This window comes from the organism of the source record quoted next, unplaced genomic scaffold (genome assembly GCF_019419815.1).
Source record: "Pyrus x bretschneideri cultivar Hongxiangsu unplaced genomic scaffold, Pyrus_bretschneideri_v1 Contig5, whole genome shotgun sequence".
Lineage (NCBI taxonomy): Eukaryota > Viridiplantae > Streptophyta > Magnoliopsida > Rosales > Rosaceae > Pyrus > Pyrus x bretschneideri.
Genome location: NW_025999787.1, coordinates 11384593 through 11403334, shown reverse-complemented (window position 1 = coordinate 11403334; position 18742 = coordinate 11384593). Strand labels below are relative to the sequence as shown.

The following is an 18742-nucleotide window of genomic DNA, read 5'->3' as shown; positions in this document are numbered from 1 at the left end:
GTACAGTTAGATCTTTTTAGTTCTGAAAAGCGGTGGGTCTGATAAAGAGATGGATTCGCATTTGCTATGGGATCATTTGACATACTAATTAACGATCTGATTCAAAGAAGGCATTACGTATATCTTTTTCCTGAGTTTATTTACCAGTACCTAAGGTCTTGTTACAAAACCGGATGCCAATTTGATCTTTGCCTTAGTGTTTCAAATGTGTTATAGGGTTTTTGTCATGATACCGAGAAAGCCGGAGTGAGTTTAAGGAGTATCTACTAGCTCCTCGTGTAGGGATCCCCAAACCTTAATGCATGCTAAATTAAATTATTGGTACGTCCAGCCCAGCCAGCCCAATTCCTTTACCACTTTTTTATAGGTATAGGTATGTCCACAAGTTTGCAATTATTATGAGTCAAATTACGTCGGGACTAATTAAACTTCATCGGTTAACCCGTTTTGCCGAACTTTAGGTCAATAGACTGTTATATTAAACCATCTTCAACCGAGGGCTGGTTAGAGGGCTCGTTTTAGCCCTCTGATCCTTCAAGATTCTCCAAGATATTAATATTTTAATGAATAGTACATGACCATATTTGCCTTCGTCTCCAACCGAGGGCCAAATGGCTCGTTTTAGCCTTGCCACAAAAAACCGTCTCCAACTGAGAACTCTATAGTTTCTGAGTTTCAACTGAAAGTCTTCCAGTAATTCGATCCATTCCCCCATTGAATTTGCATCCAATGCAAACTCGATCAAAGAGTGGTATCTCCAAAAAGAAGGCATTTCTTACTATAGTTCAGGGCAGTAGGACAGTACGTCTCTTTACTATTGAACCTGCAACCTATAAGTCTGCATTGAAGTGTAAAGTATAGGTTGATGCAATGAAAGAAGAGTTATCTGCACACCATTCACAGTCAACATAGAGTCTAGTTCCTCTTCCAGCACAGAAAAACCTTGTTGGTTGTTTAAGATTAAAAAGAATGCTGATGGGTCCATAGGGAGATATAAGGTTCGATTGGTGGCAAAAGATTTCAAGCAAGTGGAAAGCATAGATTATGGGGAAACATTCAGTCCAATTGTTAAGCCAACAACTGTGAGACTTATGTTGGCTAGGGCAGCTCATTTTTGGTGGAATTTGAGACAACTCGATGTTAAGAATGCATTTCTGCATGAAGTATTGCAAGAAGAGGTGTACATGTCACAACCTCCAGGTTTCATTGATCCTCAACACTCTGGATATGTTTGCAAACTACACAAGTCCCTATGTGGGTTAAAACAGGCCCCTAGAGCCTAGAATAACATGTTTACATGCTTCTTACCATCACTTGGTTTCAAAACAACTCATGCAGACCCATCTTTATTTGTGAAACAGTTTGGTTCTTCTATTGTGCTATTGCTTCTCTATGTGGATGACATTATCATCACTGGTAATGCTCCAAGTTTGATAAATGATGTGACTGTTACCTTGACAAAGGAGTTTGCTATAAAAGATTTAGGGAGGAAAGGAAATATATTGAATCCGGATTTTGGTCGGATTCTCGGATTTTGAAGATCTATGAATCGTTTCCGTTCATCGTGCATTGTGCAATCATAAATCATTTTAAATTTTTTTATTTAAAATTAAATACAAACAGTACCTGAACAAAGCTGACCGCACGATGTACGATGAACAAACACAATTCACAGATATCCAAAATCCTCATAAAGAGAATCTAGAGATAACCATGTTGGATTTGGGACGTTCATTTTTTGTTTTTAAATGTCTATTCTACCTTTTTTTTTCCTTTCATTCTCTTTCCACCACTTCATAGTTTCTTACGATTCTATTTTGACAAAAAAAAAAATTCAATTTAATTGTCACATCATCATATAATATTTTTAATGTACTCATATTATAACACGTCAACTTATGTGTTAGTAATACACTCTAAAGCCCATCCCCATATCCCATCTCCTCATTTATCGACTGACACCACCCATTCGCATTCACACATTCTCTCACAAGCAACTCAATGCCACCACCTACCCACAATCACATGTCATTTCGCCGGTATCTCCCCATGCCAAGCCATACCCAACCCTAAGAAAGCATAATCATTTACTAAATAATATGTTATTTGGACACACAAAATTTACCGAATTGCTAAAAAAGCTCTATGATGCAAGTGAGTTCTATGTTGTATATAGGTTGGATCATCTTTATTAGAAAGTGTATTTAAATAGCATTACTTTTCATTATATATTTTTTAGTGCAAGCAATATTACTACTTTAATTTACACCCAGGAAAAGAGGAAAAGTTTGAACCCCAACGCAGTGAGTTGAACATTTATACTTTAATCACTAGCACAATCCATCACTTGCTTCTCCATTAAATGTTAGACGTGGCAAATGTGAGTGACCAAGTTTTATGCTTACCTATCTGCTTGGACAAAAATTTGACAGAGTAATTTGAATAAAGATAACTTACAAAGGTCTCTAGCTAGAGGGAACTCCGGTTGTCATTTGATCATAATTCTTCTAGGATTTGCTTAGCTAGCTGACAATACGTATATTTCTAACCCTTGTTTCAAGTCAATATATAATATCATCTACTCTATGCAACATTCTATCCATTGATTAGTAATTAAGGTTTTTTTCTCACTTAATTTGTAAAAAGGATTTGATTTTCCTTATACACACAACCATGAACAATATCTTCTTAATATTCCTCATCTTCTTCATTGATTGAATCAAGCATGCATGCATTGACTTATTATTCGTTCAAACCAGGCCTAAACCCTAGGGACGAGTCAAAAACTAATGTGGAGTATCAAGTGTATATTCTCTCTCTCTCTCTCTCTCTCTCTCTCTCTCTCTCTCCATCCACCCGTCCTCCACCACCTCCTCCTCCTGAAACGATACAGCCCCAACGAATCCCAGTCGCTGCACCACTGTTGCATCACTGCCGACATAATGATTTAGTAGTCCCGTGTCACCACCGGTTCTCCAGAAAGGCACAGGTCATTTGTCGACGTGAATGATGACATGTACAGTTAGATCTTTTTGGTTCTGAAAAGCGGTGGGTCTGATAAAGAGAGGGATTCGTATTTGCTATGGCATCATTTGACATACTAATTAACGATCTGATTAAAAGAAGGCATTACGTATATCTTTTTCCTGAGTTTATTTACCAGTACCTAAGGTCTTATTACAAAGCCGAATGCCAATTTGATCTTTGCCCTAGTGTTTCAGATGTGTTATATCGTTTTTGTCATGATACCGAGAAAGCCGGAGTGAGTTTAAGGAGTATCTACTAGCTCCTCGTGTAGGGATTCCCAAACCTTAATGCATGCTAAATCATTGGTACGTCCAGGCCAGCCAGCCCAATTCCTTTACCACTTTTTTTATAGGTATAGGTACGTCCACAAGTTTGCAATTATTAGGTGTCAAATTACGTCGGGACTAATTAAACTTCATCGGTTAACCCGTTTTGCCGAACTTTAGGTCAATAGACTGTTGTATTAGGTCCATGCGGACCATGCCAACTCACCTTACACAAAATCAATCAAGATGGAAAATGTTGAATGAGTCTTCGCAACAACCCATTTATATGGGAGGGAAATTTGATAATTTAAAGTTTTAGGAAATCTTATTTTTGTCATATTGTTGTGTATGTCGTGTGCATGTTCTGTGCATATCAAAAAGAAGGGAAAAAAAAAACTCCTATTTTATCCCAAAATTAAGAAAATAGCCCATTTGTGTCAGTTTCTCAAAAATTAAACTAACCTATCACTCCCACCCATCACAAGATGGTAGACCATGCATTAAAATGCCAGTAAACGCCATTGTTGATATGTAACATTTTTAGTGTATATTTCTCAATGTCCCTCTGCTTAATTATGATACGTACATTCAAAAATTTCTCCCATCATATTATACATGGCAACCAATTTGTAAATTTAAAATAATAAATGAGATAGTAGCCAAATTTGCAATAGATTCCACCAGATACGTTCAAAAATATTTTAGGGCAAAGAAAAGTATAGAATGAGTTATCAAGTAACAATAGGAAATTTTCTTGATTAAAGATTTCACCATCTCATTGATTATCGTTAGATAAATTTGATTTAGTCTAGCTAGTAGACATAAGACGGTGTGTGAGAATGTAAAGGTAAAAGAGTGTCACATCGGTTAAATGAGAAACCTTATAAGAACTTCTAAAAGATTGAGATACTTCTCATATTGCCAAATAGTTGAAGGTAAAAACAATTTAGCTTCTGAGAAATAACTCGAATTTGCAATTACTTTTATTATAACTAATAACAAATTGGATTTACAAACAAAGGGTCAGCCAAAAGCCACAAATGCCCAATACAAATACAGGAGGGAGTACATAAACAACATTTAAATAATAAGGTATTTTTCCAACCAAATTCACAAAGGACGAAAACAACTTTGTCGTAAAATCCAACAGGCTTGGATACACCAACAACACAAAGCAAAAGTAAAACTAAATAGCCATAAGGAGAGACAATAAACTCAGAATGAGTTGCTTTAACTTATTCTGACTCATAATGAGTCAAACTAATAACTAAAACTTGAAAAAACAACTTGCCCAATGATTCTGGTGGATTCTTGTACTTTATTCATCACATTTGGGATTCAAATTTGATACACAAGATTGATGTCCTCAGCATTATCATCCACATATACTTGAATATATTTTCCATTTTTTTTTGGCTTTTTTTCAAGAAAGTTTTGAACCATTTCGCTGAGCATTTTGGGTACCTTGTCAGTCCACCTTCATAGTCCACATAGTTGAGACCAAATCGACTACTATATCCCTTTGCCCATTCAAAGTTATCTAGTATCAACCATGCAAAGTATCCCTTTACTTTAGCACCCGATCTGCGTACACACATAGAAAACAAAGTGCATTGATATAGATAACTATAAAAAAATGTAAGAAGGCATATTCATGTATATTATATGTAGCCTTATCTAATTCCTTAACAAGTACTAACTGAATTGCTGCTTTAAGGTGACAAAGGTGGTCACGATGGTAGTTGACTCTTATGGTATCTTTAAAGGCTTGCTCTAGTGATAAGCTGCGATTATTGAACTCATTGACACCTGCAACATAATAAATTATCAACTGCGTTGATAATTTTATCTATAAATAAATAAATTTGCATTAGTTTTGAGTTTAGACTTTAAAACACCTAGATTTACTTATATATACACATGTGAAACGTTGATGAAGCAATCAATTAAGGATGAAAGTATTAATGCTTACCATTTTCAGTAATGTAAATGGCTGGATCATTATACTTTTTCTTGGTAAAATTATAAGATCATGAATTCCTTTTGAATAAATGTATAACCAATCTGAAACAGCCTACAAGACCATTTAAAGATAATGAAATTCTCATCACGAGTTATGTTTTTATGAAGAAAATATACATATTAATCCTCCAAATGCTAAAAAATTTAAGTTCAAATTGGATGTATACCCGGGGACCAATGGGCTTTCCATTAACCGCAACTGTCATAATATACCCAAATATTAGAATCTAACTACTCTAAGAACTTAATTAATTGATTGAAACAAGTTTTTAATTTGTATTCATTTGTCTCATTAACATGAGGATCATTTATGTAGCTTTCAGGGTCAGATGAATTCTTTAGTGGATTGCTTGCATATCTAGCAGTGTAGTAATTGATTCCTATAAAATCATATGACCCGTTTAGAGAATCGGACTGCTTCTTTTGTGAATTGAGGTAATCTTGATCCAACATATGTTCGCATGCTCTTGAGGATAGTCACCAGTTGTGATTGGATCCATAAACCTACAAAATACACCGATATTCCAAGCATGAACTCATGGTAGCATATAAAATTGTATTGCCCAGTTGCGCTCAACGGTCCTATCATGGCCACCTTGACTAACACTACTACTAAGATTAAGTATTGGTTAAATGAGAAAATTTATCCATCTCCAGCCGCACCAACACCTTCTTTCATGAGTATCCCAATCCCTAGCTATGCAAACTCCAATAAGGGGGCAAGGAAGTAGAGGTTTCACCATAAAAGGAATTGGCAATATAAGTAGTAGTTTAATTTCTTATAAGCATATGCAAAATCTCTTAACTTTCTGAAATGCGAAAACACTTCACATCCTCACACGTCTTCTCACATTTGACAACACTCAAACTCATGTTAAGTTGTTATTATTATTATTATTATTGCAACTTGGGTTGGTTGAGTCACAATTTGAATATTTAAATTGAGAATTTGAGCATTTAAGATGCAGGCATCAGATGACATAGAAAAAAAAAGTATTTTCGACCATGAACCCCTGCTGAATCTGAATATATGGCTTCGTCCAAAAACATCTGAATACATAGCCCAATGGGCTTGGATCTGATTGGTTTTCAACTCTATGTCACACTCACCCGAACCACTTTTCGAAACTTGGTTTGTTTTTCCGAAAGAATAATACTAGGCAGACAAATTTTTTTAAACTATATTTACAAATTATGTGATATGCCACAATAAAAAATAAGCAAGTTAATCAACAATGAAGTAATAATCTAATCATCGTCAATCACGTTATATAATTTACAAAATATAATTTAAATGTTTGATCTCCGTTGCATTACTCTTTCTGAAAAGAATGACAACCAAAATTAAATAAGAGACTAACTAGTCAAATTAAATAAGAGACAGGCGTTGAATTTTTTGATGGCGAAAAGTTTAGGGATAGGAGGTTACCCCATGAAGGCGAAGGTATTAGGTGTGTTCATCATCAGTGGTGGGTCATTAGTGTGGTGTGAGAAGGGATGAGACACAAATGGGCCAAGTGAAGATGAAAAAAGCAAAAGGGTTGGGTAAGGTGGTTGTGTTTGTGTCTGGAGCCGTGTGAATCACATAGTTCGACACATGATAATTAGCGCATACCACAAACTTCTTTAAGAATTATGAAAAACTAGTATCTTCTAGACCGCAAACAATTATCATGAGAAACCAAATATTACAGTCTTCACTCTTCGAGGAGAGTTTCTATAATTTTTTCTCAATAGTTCGACCGCTCAGAGTTAAATTGAGAAAATAATATTCTTACTTGTCAATCTAATGAATACAAGGCCGGACTACTAGTAGTCCGAACTATTAAAAACTTATTTCTAATGTAACTTATTGTATATCACGCGCTATTAGAATCTTTGTGTGACGTGATGAGATGGTTGCGAATAAGGGAGTATACCAGGTTGTACCTAAGAATTCCTCTCGGAATCCGAGACACAGCTGGAATAACCTAAAACAAGAAACCAAGCCGGGATAACATCTTTTGGGTGGCCCTATCCACACCCATTTTTACCTTCCACACGTAAACCCTTTGTTAATTTTTGTTTTTTGATCATCTTGAATTCAATCGATTTGACGGCCAAAAATTAGGAGGGATATATGAAAAATAAAAATGATTATGGATAAAACCGCCCTATCTTTTCACGTTAAACTTGTCATTCTCCTAGAATTCACCTGTTCAAGTGCCGAGTAGCCATACAAGACAACTTGAAAACCAATGTGATGTCCTAATCGACAATTTTCAAGCCACTACAAAACCTTTACCTAGAATTCTGAAAGCACACCTTAAAACTATTTCACATGAAAGAAAGCATGTAATGATACTGCGGTTTAGAATATCGAACTAGATAATTCATATCAGTCAAAACACCCTAAATAGTATCCACAACTATGGCCTAGCAACCGATATATGATCCTAGGAACATTATGTTTCCATTCATAAACACCAAGCAAGGATAAAACTCCTCCTGCTAACTAACAAACATATTACAGGAAAGCGGAAATTACAGAAGTTAACTACAAGTGTAATAATTAGAGAGACTGACTGAACACAGGTCCAAATTGCAACCCTGAACTTTTGAAGCTAAAACAAAGTCTAAACAAAAACCTTGACTTCAATTTGTTACTCAACCCTCCATGCATTCTTAGTTTTCAACGTTTGGAAAAGCTTTGCCTTCAAGAACACGAGAATTCGTTACAACCATTTTAAACAAGATACTAACCACCATGCTTTTAGCTGTAGGCTCATATCAAGGCTCAGGAAGAAGCATATACCTCTGAAACCATAAGAAAGGTCTGGCCCTAACTAGCTGGTGGAAACTTATAGCTAATCGTCCATATGAGTAATACATCCAGTATAATCTAGAAAATGTGTGCTTACTCTGAACTGTATTCCACGCATGCACATGTGTGAAAGTCCGAAGAGGGACAAAATGATCTGATGGAAGCCTAAACATTTCCTAAGTCCGATGTTAATCCAAAACCAAGTTATATAGGCACCATAAAGTAACAATTCAAAACCAAAGTAGATCAGGAGAAGATGAACTCTCCTTTCAGTAAGGCCTAAATAAAAGTGGCCTAAATAAAAGTGCTCTAACAGATGCAAATTGTTATAATTAGGGGGAAGCGTTAAAGCTGATTTTCTCAGAACTGTTAATCGTACAGAGTATAGTACAAACTTTTAGTTAAGTTAACTAATATGAATCTACATGATATCTCATTAGTTACACAAAAGACAGATAACAATGTGAGAGATAGCAACTGCTTAAACATGTTCCTCAAATTATACAATGCAAAAAATAAGATAGTCAAAATTTAAAATGTCAGAGCACCATGGAAAACCACATTCATCAGAACGCATTGCAAATTTCACAATTCAAATAAAAAAGGAATGATGGTACGAAATTACTGAAGAAAGAACAATTAAGCAGCAAAAGAAGAAAGAAACTAGAGATTTACTAGGCCTCACTTCCTGTCCCCGTAATTTTTCAGCAACGAGAAAGGATGCATAGGTTACCATCTGTCAATTGCATTCAACACCAGCTTCAGCTGCTCGACGGGGCTTGTTTTTCCGCCTGCTCCCATTATGCCGAAATCCATTAGACTTAGTTGAGTCATCAGTGCTTGATCTTGTTCCATTACCATTTTCCTCCTTAACTGAATCTGACTTCTCTTTCACCTGTGATTGCCGCTTCCTCTTCTTACCATTCTCTGAAGCAGAGGGGCTTTTTACCTCCTTGCTTGAGATACCAGACTTTCCATTCTCACTATCATCTGCCTCTATTCTTTCAGCTTCTTCTTCATCAATCTCATCTTTTAATGGCTTTTGAGGCCTTCCCCTTCTCTTTTGTGCCGGTATTTTTTCTTCCTCACCACTTCCAGGATCATCATGATTGTTGACAGTTAACCTCTTTCCCTTTCCTCTACCTCTACCCATGATCTCAAAACTCCAGAGAAAAATATTTTATGCAATATAAGTTTTCTGCTGCAATGAAAAACATATAAGAACGTTATTTTCAGTTATTGTTACTTAAGGTACAATTCAGAACTGAGAAAGCAATTCATTCCCCCTACTATTCAGTATTCACTGAACACGGGGATAACACAACTTATATGCAATCCTACTTAAACATCTGGTGGCTTCTCAAAGGATATAACGATCCCATCATTGATGTTAAGTAACATATCAACCAACTAAATAGCTAGACAGCGTGAGGTACATATATAAGGAACAACCAACAGGACATAGGATCAATACTTGTAATAAATATGTAAAACAGGCTAGTAGCAGGCATCCAATACTCATAAACAACTAACTTCAGAATATAAAAGCAGTTCATAATCTATTTATCACATGCAAATCTTTTAGGAGTTCAAAATTGAGTAGGTTTCGTTTTCATTTCAAACATCAACTGACGCATCTTCCGTTGGAACGCCATATTAAGATTTAGTCAAATGAAACAATGAAAAACACAACTCTAGGTCACTTTACTCAGTTATTTTGACTTCCAAAAGATGATATTGAGAACTGTCCCTTCTTTTTGCACAGCAAACCAATCAGGCAGTAAAGAAAGTTACATATTGAAAACCCCATACAAGAGACTCTGTGATTGCAGCCAAATCTTTTAAGTTTGCGTCACTACAAGATAGGGGATCTTACATGCCTGGAACCGAATCAAAACAATGAACTACTGCTACAAAGATTCAGAGTTTTCGGCCACCAAAGTCAAAATTCACACAGGTTTACTGCCTATGGTGAAAACACATCAATTTTAATCACAACAGAACCAAAATACAAATAAAAAGGCACATCTCCGCAAAGACTCGAACTTTCAAAACATGTAAAATCAAAGTAACAAATTTTATTACCTTGAAATTCACACCCAAAAGCACACAGAAAAATCCAAGCAAGATCCATAAGGCAGCATGAATTACATGCACAATGAACTGGGTAGAACTCAACTTTCATCAAAACTATTTCTCGTTTCATTTGTACCATCATATAAACCATTTCTTTCAATCAGCTTCAACATCCAAATCCCACAAATTTTTTTAAACAGAAAGCAACAAAATACACAATTTAACGCATATTCCAAATCCCAATCACAAAATGCAAGAGAGAGAGAGAGAGAGAGAGAGAGAGAGAGAGAAGAAACTGACCTGTTGTGACAAAACCCAACTCTCAGAATCTAGTGAAGTACTCATAGGAGGCTCAGAGAACACCAAAACGGAGATGGGATTTTCTCAGTCTCTGGATTCGAAGTGAAAAAAAAGGATATTTTAATGGCAGAACATATGATCTGAGGGTGAAATATTGGAAACCCAGATCAAAAAGTTCAGAGATTGGGGATTGGCATGTGAGGCTGGGCAAGCTTCTGCGAACCCAAGAAACTGGTTCGACTGAAACGGGAAGAGAGAGAGAGAGGAGGTGAGAAGGAAGGGAGAGAAGAAGAGATATTTGTTGATTGGCTCTGTAAACTGCGACTCTGTAAACTGTGATGTGTGAGAGTATGTGTGTGATGGGTCTGTATGTGTAAGAAGCTTAAGAGAGTAAGGGCATTTTGGTAGTTTCAACTTGATGCTTTGCTTTACCATATGTTTGACATCACACAGTGATTTTCCGAAATAAAATATTTAAAAAAAAAAAAGAAATTCGGAGTCTTGTTTGCTGGTTCTGGTAAATGTCCGATAATTTAATATCGATAAATGTATTAGAAAAATGATAACGAGAATTTCTCAAAAATAAGTTTTTTTGTAGATTTTCTGTTACCTTAAAGTTTAATATTAATTTTTGTGTCAATATGGCTAAAAAATGAGATGACAGAGAATTCTTAAAAAGTTTGAGTAAACTTTACCCCTAAATAATTATCGCAGTTGAAATTAACTTCTTGAACTAATTTTTTGGTAATTAACCCTTGAATTATATAAAATCAGCCAAATTAACTCATTGCCATTAGATTCCATCCACTACGCTGTCAAATTCAATGACAAGTTACTTTTTTTCATCATCAATTCTTAAATAATGACACGGGACACAGAATAATTCAAAAATTTATAACATAACAAGAAATATAAAGAAACAAAACGTTTACATAACAGATCATTTCACATTGTCATTACATATTATTATGCATCTACATGTCATAATTTTATTGACGGTTATAAATGACATATAAGAATTAATGATAAAAACACTAAGTTGTCCTTGAATTTGACGGCATAGTGGACGGAATCTAAAGACACGGGATTAATTGGTTTATTTCAAATAGTTTAGGACGGTTAATTTACCAAAAAAATAGCTTCAACTAGAGTAATAGTTCAGAGAGTCAAACGACACTCTGCCCGAAAAGTTTTGCATTACAAATAATTAATGATGCAAAATTATCTTATTAACTAGCCTGACTGGTCAATGAATTTAACCGAGGATTTTCATGTTATTAAGAGGAGGAAAATGAAATGTGATCAACTTTTATAGTTTTATAGATATAGATGCACGTAACTAGAGAGTTTTAGGAAATGTTTCTACCAAAAAATAAAGAGAGTTTTAGAGAATGTCTTGAAAATTTGAAATGACCCACTTTAATGAGTCATTTACTCTTTTGATTCATAAATTAAAACTTTTACAATTCCAACTCTTTTAACATTTCTTCATACCAAAATGCACCCATGTTCAACCCTATAAATACACATCTTCGACTATACATTTGGCGATTTTCGAACTTTCATATAAATGTTTATATTTTTGACCCTTTATCCGTTTTAAGTAAAGGGATCTTTTCACTTGCGAAATTGAGAACTATTCAAATTTCAAGTCAAAAAAGTAGATGATTCATTGATGAGTCTCTTCATATGCCCTAGAGCTCTTGATTGTTTGAAATGAACTTGTGAGAGCTAGTTTGATTTGAAAATTTGCCCAAGTACAGTGAATAAGAAGGAATAAAACAATAGTTACTTTAGGTCGCTTCCAAGTTCCAAATACAATAAATGAATGTTCAATAAATTAGTAACTTCAGTTAAACTAAAATCTTCTGGCCCTGACTTAGGCCAACCTACTAAAATAATAATCCCGTTAAATGTATAAGATCATTTTTTTTTTCTTAAAATCCTTTAAAACCCAGCAAATATATAAATTAATAATTGACGAAATAAAATAAATAACACATATTGAATTTTTTTTTTTTTTTACTTTAACAAATTCTATTTTCTCAATTCAACTCAATCTTAAACAGGGGTGCAACTTGGGTTGGGCCAATTTGTAACATCCCACAGCGTCCAGGGGAGTGGATCCTGTAAGCCTTATATGTATATTCTCATCTCTACCTAGCACGAGGCCTTTTGGGAGCTCACTGGCTTCGAGTTCTGTCAGAACTCCAAAGTTAAGCGTGTTCGCGTGAGAGCAATTCCATGATGGGTGATCCATTGAGAACTTGCTCGTGAGTTCCCAGAAACAAAACCGTGAGGGCGTGGTCGGGGCCCAAAGCAGATAATATCGTGCTACGGCGGAGTCGTGCCCGGGATGTGACACAATCCAAACTCGCCCATGTCCAACCCAACTTTAAACCCGAACAAGTGGGTTTTTTTTTTAGTTATAACCCGTTTGAACCCAACCTAATTTCAACCCGTTTATTGATTGGGTTGAGTTGGGTTGATCATTTGCCTGTCCATCTCCAACCCAACCTAACCTGACTAACCACACCCAATATAACCAGATTGTAACTCATATCAATTAGTGCTCATACTACACCCAAGTGTGCCAAGTCCAAAAACTAACACCCTTTCTAATAATTTTTTAATAAATTACCCTTTATATTTACTTAAGTTTTTAGGGAATAAGAGGCTTTGATTAGTCAGCCCATATTTGTAGCCTATAAATCCTAAAGCTTTATAGTAGATTGATTTATGAAATTAGAGTTAGCTAGCTTCGATGCTACTTAGCTTAATTTTTTTAGGAATTCTTGGAAACTAAGTTGTTACAAGATTAAACTTGAAAAAGTTGGGCAACCCAAACCCCAACCCAAGTAAACCCTAACCCAATTAAATCTGAGCCAAAATGAACCCGAATGAAAATCCAACCCAAACCCGAGCCCAAATTGTAAAAGTTGGGCTAGGATTGGATTGACTTTCCAACCCGCCCAATCCACGCGAGTTGCATCCCTACTCATAAAATATGTTTCCAATGTATATTTTATCTTCTAGGGCATTAAGTTTTGAAATAGTAATAACCTCTTTAAAAAAGTAATTATTTTTATTAGTCCCAAAATGATTTTTTATAGAGATTTTACTATACCTCACCCCATGCAAGAGGGAAAATTATAATACCAGTTTCCTTATTTTATTTTCCTCAACTAGTAAGTGCCATTTATTATATTCGTTTGACTTTCAGATACTTGTTAGTTGTTAGCTAGATAGAAAGTGGCATAAGAATTTTAATAGACATTGAAGGGTATTTACTTTTTATTGGTTTGCATAAAGGGCTAGATAAATCGAATAGAAGAGTGCTTTAAAAGGCATTGAATCAAAGGCGTGAGAAGGTGATATTGGATTTTAAATAGTCGCTAATACTACGATGTATTCATATTTTTCTTTACTTCGAAAGTAAAAGATTTTATGTTTAGCTCTTACGGATGGTGAATTCGATTTCCTTGAACGAGTAGTTCAATATTATATTATTATGATTGGCCATGATGTGGTTTAATAGGATCAAGAAAGAGAAGAAGAATTGTTGACATTGGATTTGAAGAAGGATATTCTGATTAATATCATTGATTCACTGTTGATTAGTTTATTAAGCTCAAATTTTGCTTTACTTTGTTGTATTGTAGTGACGTGTACGTTTTCATGACACCTTTTTGGTGCAACAAACCGTATCTAGTCAGCTAAATTTGCCAAGCCATATCCCTAATTCCATGCCTTCAACTTTGTATGGAATAGCTACTTCTATCTTAAGGCCATTTTTAGGAGAAATACTAGGGCTCAGCGGGTGGACCACGTCATATTTCCGGTCAGCACGCATAAAGAATGATACTCTTTTACATTCGGGTCTCATTCGTTTCCTATGATAATTTCAACTTGAGTGCAAAAACATTTCTTATTGAGTACAATCGAACAAAAGATGTGATCCACTTACGATACTTCTGAACTCAAGAATTTCTTTTGGAGGCTTTTGAGGGCCCAATAAGCCATTTGGAAAAGGAAAACAATATACATGGGCTGGACGTTCCCCATGTAAGCTTCCTAGTACCCCATATGCTTCCTTTTGTGAAACTTCTATAGGAACCAAGATGATGACACTTGCAATTGGCCGACATAACTGGATCAAAGCTATAATATATTGCCAAAATTCATATTTCTCATAAAAAAAAACCAACAAATTTATACGGTTTTATCTCTATATGAATCAATGGTTCCATCTTTAACTTGGCATGATTATCCTCGATGACGATTCGTGCTACTTTGTTTTCAGACTATATTGGCTTGCCTGGTTATTGCTTCTCAAATTAACGTGTATGTCGGCATCCAGGTTTGTCTCACTTTTTTTTTCCCCTCCTAACTTTACGGGATTGTTTGACTTGTTTTGCATGTTTAGATCTTTGTATTTGGTTTTAGAGGGGTTTGGTTTCATGTCCCCCCCTCTTTTCTTTATTTCATTCTCGTTTTTTGTTTCTAGAAGGGTAAGGTTTATGTCTCTCCTTTTTTTTTTTTGTGTATTCCTTTTTATTGTCTCTGTTTTTTGAGGGGTAAGGTTTATGTCCCCCTATTAGGTGTAACTTATTTTTTCGTTATCAATAAAATTTCCCTTATACCGCCGAGGTTTCCCAAAAAAAAAAAAAAAAGTTTTAGAGAGGTTTGGTTTCATGTCCCCCCTTCTTTATTTCATTCTCGTTTTTTTTGTTTCTAGAATGGTAAAGTTTATGTCCCCTCTTCTTTTTTGTGTATTCCTTTTTATTGTCTCTGTTTTTTTAGGAGTAAGGTTTATGTCCTCCCGAACTAGATGTAACTTATTTTTTCATTATCAATAAAAATTTTCTCATACCGTCGAGGTTTCCTCAAAAAAAAAAAAAAAAAAAAAAAAAAAACATCTATCCAAGATCATACTTTTTTTTCCTTTTAAAAAAAAAACTTAATTTTAAGTTTATTTTTAACCTAAATGAATTGAGTTACAAAAAGCCAACCAAGAAATCGAACTCAATTGATTGGATATATTAATGGATGACAGCCCGGCTGCATGTGTCTCAATCCTTCAATTTTGTCTTAAGTATCAAAAGTATGGATAAGAACTACACAACATATGTATGTAAACAATCCTTAAGTTTTCTCCTTAACACTTTCCAACGAATGGTTTGAAAACTTGAAGTTTATATTTTTATTTTGACTTTTTTGTTAGCCCACTTTTTTCTGCATCATGGAAAAGAAAGACTAATTAATTAAGAATAATGTTATTTATACTATGTTTTTGTATCACATTTTCATACCACATTAGGTGATATTTGATGTAAACAGCCACATTATTTGAATTAATCAGATTTTTTTAATTTATTTCATTATTTAATAAATTAATAATTAAGAAAAAGTAGTTAATTAAATGATAATTATGGTATACGAAGAGTCTTTCTTCTTTCTTTCTTTGGGTTTTGGAAAATTTTCAAATGGTATGGTTGTCCACATCAGACGCTATCTAAGATGATATAAAAATATGGTATAAAAACATGGTATGGTATGAATATCATTAGTCATTAATTAATATGCTCAAAGTCTGTGCCTTGAAACATACACATTAATCGAAACTACACAACTACTACTTTCAATGAATTGGGGTCCTTCGTTCTCAACAGGAAGATTCTGAACACGATTTATAAGTAATTACACATAAATGTGTGATATTCAAACATTTCATTTTACTTTTTACATACTTTTTAAATTTTCAACCGTCGGATTGGATGAATTGAAGAAGATCAATGGACATAAATTATCAAGGAGTGTGTGAGAAGTAAAATGAGATGTGTGGATAGCACATCTCTTACACATATCTAGAGTTTATTTTAAGATATTACAACAAATGAGATTACTTCGTGGAGGTGTTCCTTGTTACTCAAAAAGTTAAGAGGCAAAATTGCAAAAATAAAATTTCAATATAATTGTGGGGATATCAAACTAACAATAAGCTCTATATGTAACATGATTAAGTGCCTCGTTTTGGATTATTACGGTAGGAAACCGTTGTTCTAGTAAGCACTTACGCAAAAAGTTCTTTTATTATAAACATGTGAAATATTTTATTAAAAACATATCATTATGAAGAAGTACACGTTAGGTGTTCTCTCTAAAGCGTTTATAAATAAAAATACGTTTTTAAGTTTTTATACTAAGCATAGTCAAAATCACTTTTGATTGTCAAAAAACACTTGCAAGCATTTTGGAAGCTATCCAAAGCAGGTTAGTGTACTTTCAGTTATATTTTTTTTATTTAAAATTTTATAATCAGTTCTATTTGTACATATTTTTTACAAATTACCTTAAACATTTGGTACATTTGGGGTCTTTGAAACTATAACAAAATAAAAAGCGTGAGCAGATAAAGTGGTCCAAGAGAGGCCTACACTCCTCCAGTGCATTGGACAACCACCACACAACGCAGGGCATGGCTTCTTCTATTTCAACCTCTTACAGGAACGTTTTCTAGCCATGCGATAATTGGAAGAGTGGGTGATTTTAGTACTTTTTTTGGGACCCCTTTTGAGCTATCTACAAAACATTTTCATTAATTCGGGAGGTCTAGAGAATTCATAAGCAATTTTTGTCCCTATTCAACAAAGTCAGTTCCTAATTGCACTTTCTCCATCCAAATTTTCACCTATTTTCTTTTGAGTACTAAACACTTCAGAAAAATATGTGATTCAAAAGCCATGAAGCAAAACATGCATTGACTTCAAAGCAACATTGTTATAAGTGCATGCAATTTTAGTTTCATGAGCACGTATGAAGTACAATGATATCTCCAAAGACATTTTTTGGCGTAGCAAAATTAATAGTTCATCTACTTAAGAACAAGTTCTACTAATTACTTATGCCATGTGTTGATAATATTTATTTGGATCATGTAATCAATCTTAACTATAATTAAGTCATATGGTGTCAAACTTGTTTTCGAACATTAGTGGCTTTAAGGGTTATAAATGTATAATTTCTTTTGGGAAAACTGTTTTAAGGAATTATGGAACGATCGAAGGAATGTAAGCCAGAATGTGAATTGTAAACCTGGAACACGAGGTTGAGTAGTAACTGTACTCGTTCAGCCGTCAAGTCCATCAGTTCATCTTTAGATTCACCATCATCTTCTCCACTTTGGTCTTGTCCGCATATAGAAAATTCACGTGGCAAGATGAGTAGCTTGAAAAATAAGGGTATCGAGCAATTCAAAGTAAGCATTTGGATTCTCAATCTAAATTGATTGCGAAAAGAATCCATTCCTGAAATCATAGCACAGAAGAGTATTTCTTGAAGTTTGTTACCAGTGTCGTCAAATTCTTAAAATTCATGCCCTTGAAAGATGAATGGATCAATTGTGTCGATACAAATTTTCAAAACATAGATTCAGTTGTAAAAAAGATTTCTTTTGTGAAAACAAAAACGAAAAACTGAAAATCTTCTTAACTGATAATATCCTATTAGAGGCTCACCTTCGATACATAATTTGCTTTCATCTTTTCTACTTCAACTCCGACAAAGCCATCCCTTTATCAAGCCAACTAAATCCAGGTTGCTTGAGAATCTTCCTCTGCTTCATCACCATCCTTATACGTCCTCAACCTCTTCCCATTCTCCATCAGCAGCATAGACATTTGATAGCGTAACAAAACCTCCAGGTCTCTTTTGTAAGAATATAAAGAATGGTTAGGATCATGCCAAGTGTCATAAGATTGTATCTTTTAGTTAGTTAGTTAGAGATGTTATTCTCAATATATATACACCAATGTAATAGCTTGTATGGTAAGAAAAGTAAAAGAAGAAAACAGAATATATGAAATCTCCTTCTCTCTCTTCTTCAATCTCTCTCTAGTTCTTGAAACCCTAGCTATATTTCTTGATCTTTCTACGTTAACATCTTTAACTTCATTTTGGCAGAATAGCTTCAGCCATCATTTTGGCAAGATCTCTTCTTCCATGGACTTTAGGCCCTTTAGAAAAAAGCTCCATTGATGGATTGGAATGCCCACTTCGTAAGCTTCTAACATCTTTCCTGACCAGCACAAGAGATCGACAACACAAGCATAATTTTCTTTACTTGCCTCTACTCCATGACTCTCTTTCATGGACTTGAAAACTCTTAAACCTTTCTCTACATAACCACAATGGCTGCACGCAGAAAGTACGCATGTGAAAGCTTCACTTCATTTGCCTGCACTCCTTT

At 34.7% G+C, this 18742-nt stretch overlaps 1 protein-coding gene across 2 annotated transcripts; it reads right to left on the bottom strand.

The window, feature by feature from the left end:
• Positions 1-8582: 8582 nt before the first annotated feature.
• LOC103963671 lies at positions 8583-10720 on the bottom strand. Of its 2 annotated transcripts, none has more exons than XM_048568845.1 (2): positions 10495-10720; positions 8583-9319 (listed from the first exon to the last, which is right to left on the bottom strand). In XM_048568845.1, exon 2 carries the CDS (start codon positions 9269-9271, stop codon positions 8858-8860), a length of 414 nt encoding a protein of 137 aa, XP_048424802.1. In that variant the 5' UTR covers positions 9272-9319; positions 10495-10720; the 3' UTR covers positions 8583-8857. The 2 variants fall into 2 exon arrangements, with proteins under 2 accessions (XP_048424802.1, XP_048424803.1); XM_048568846.1 differs by having other exon boundaries at positions 8583-9316; positions 10495-10719.
• Between the last annotated feature and the right edge of the window lie 8022 nt (positions 10721-18742).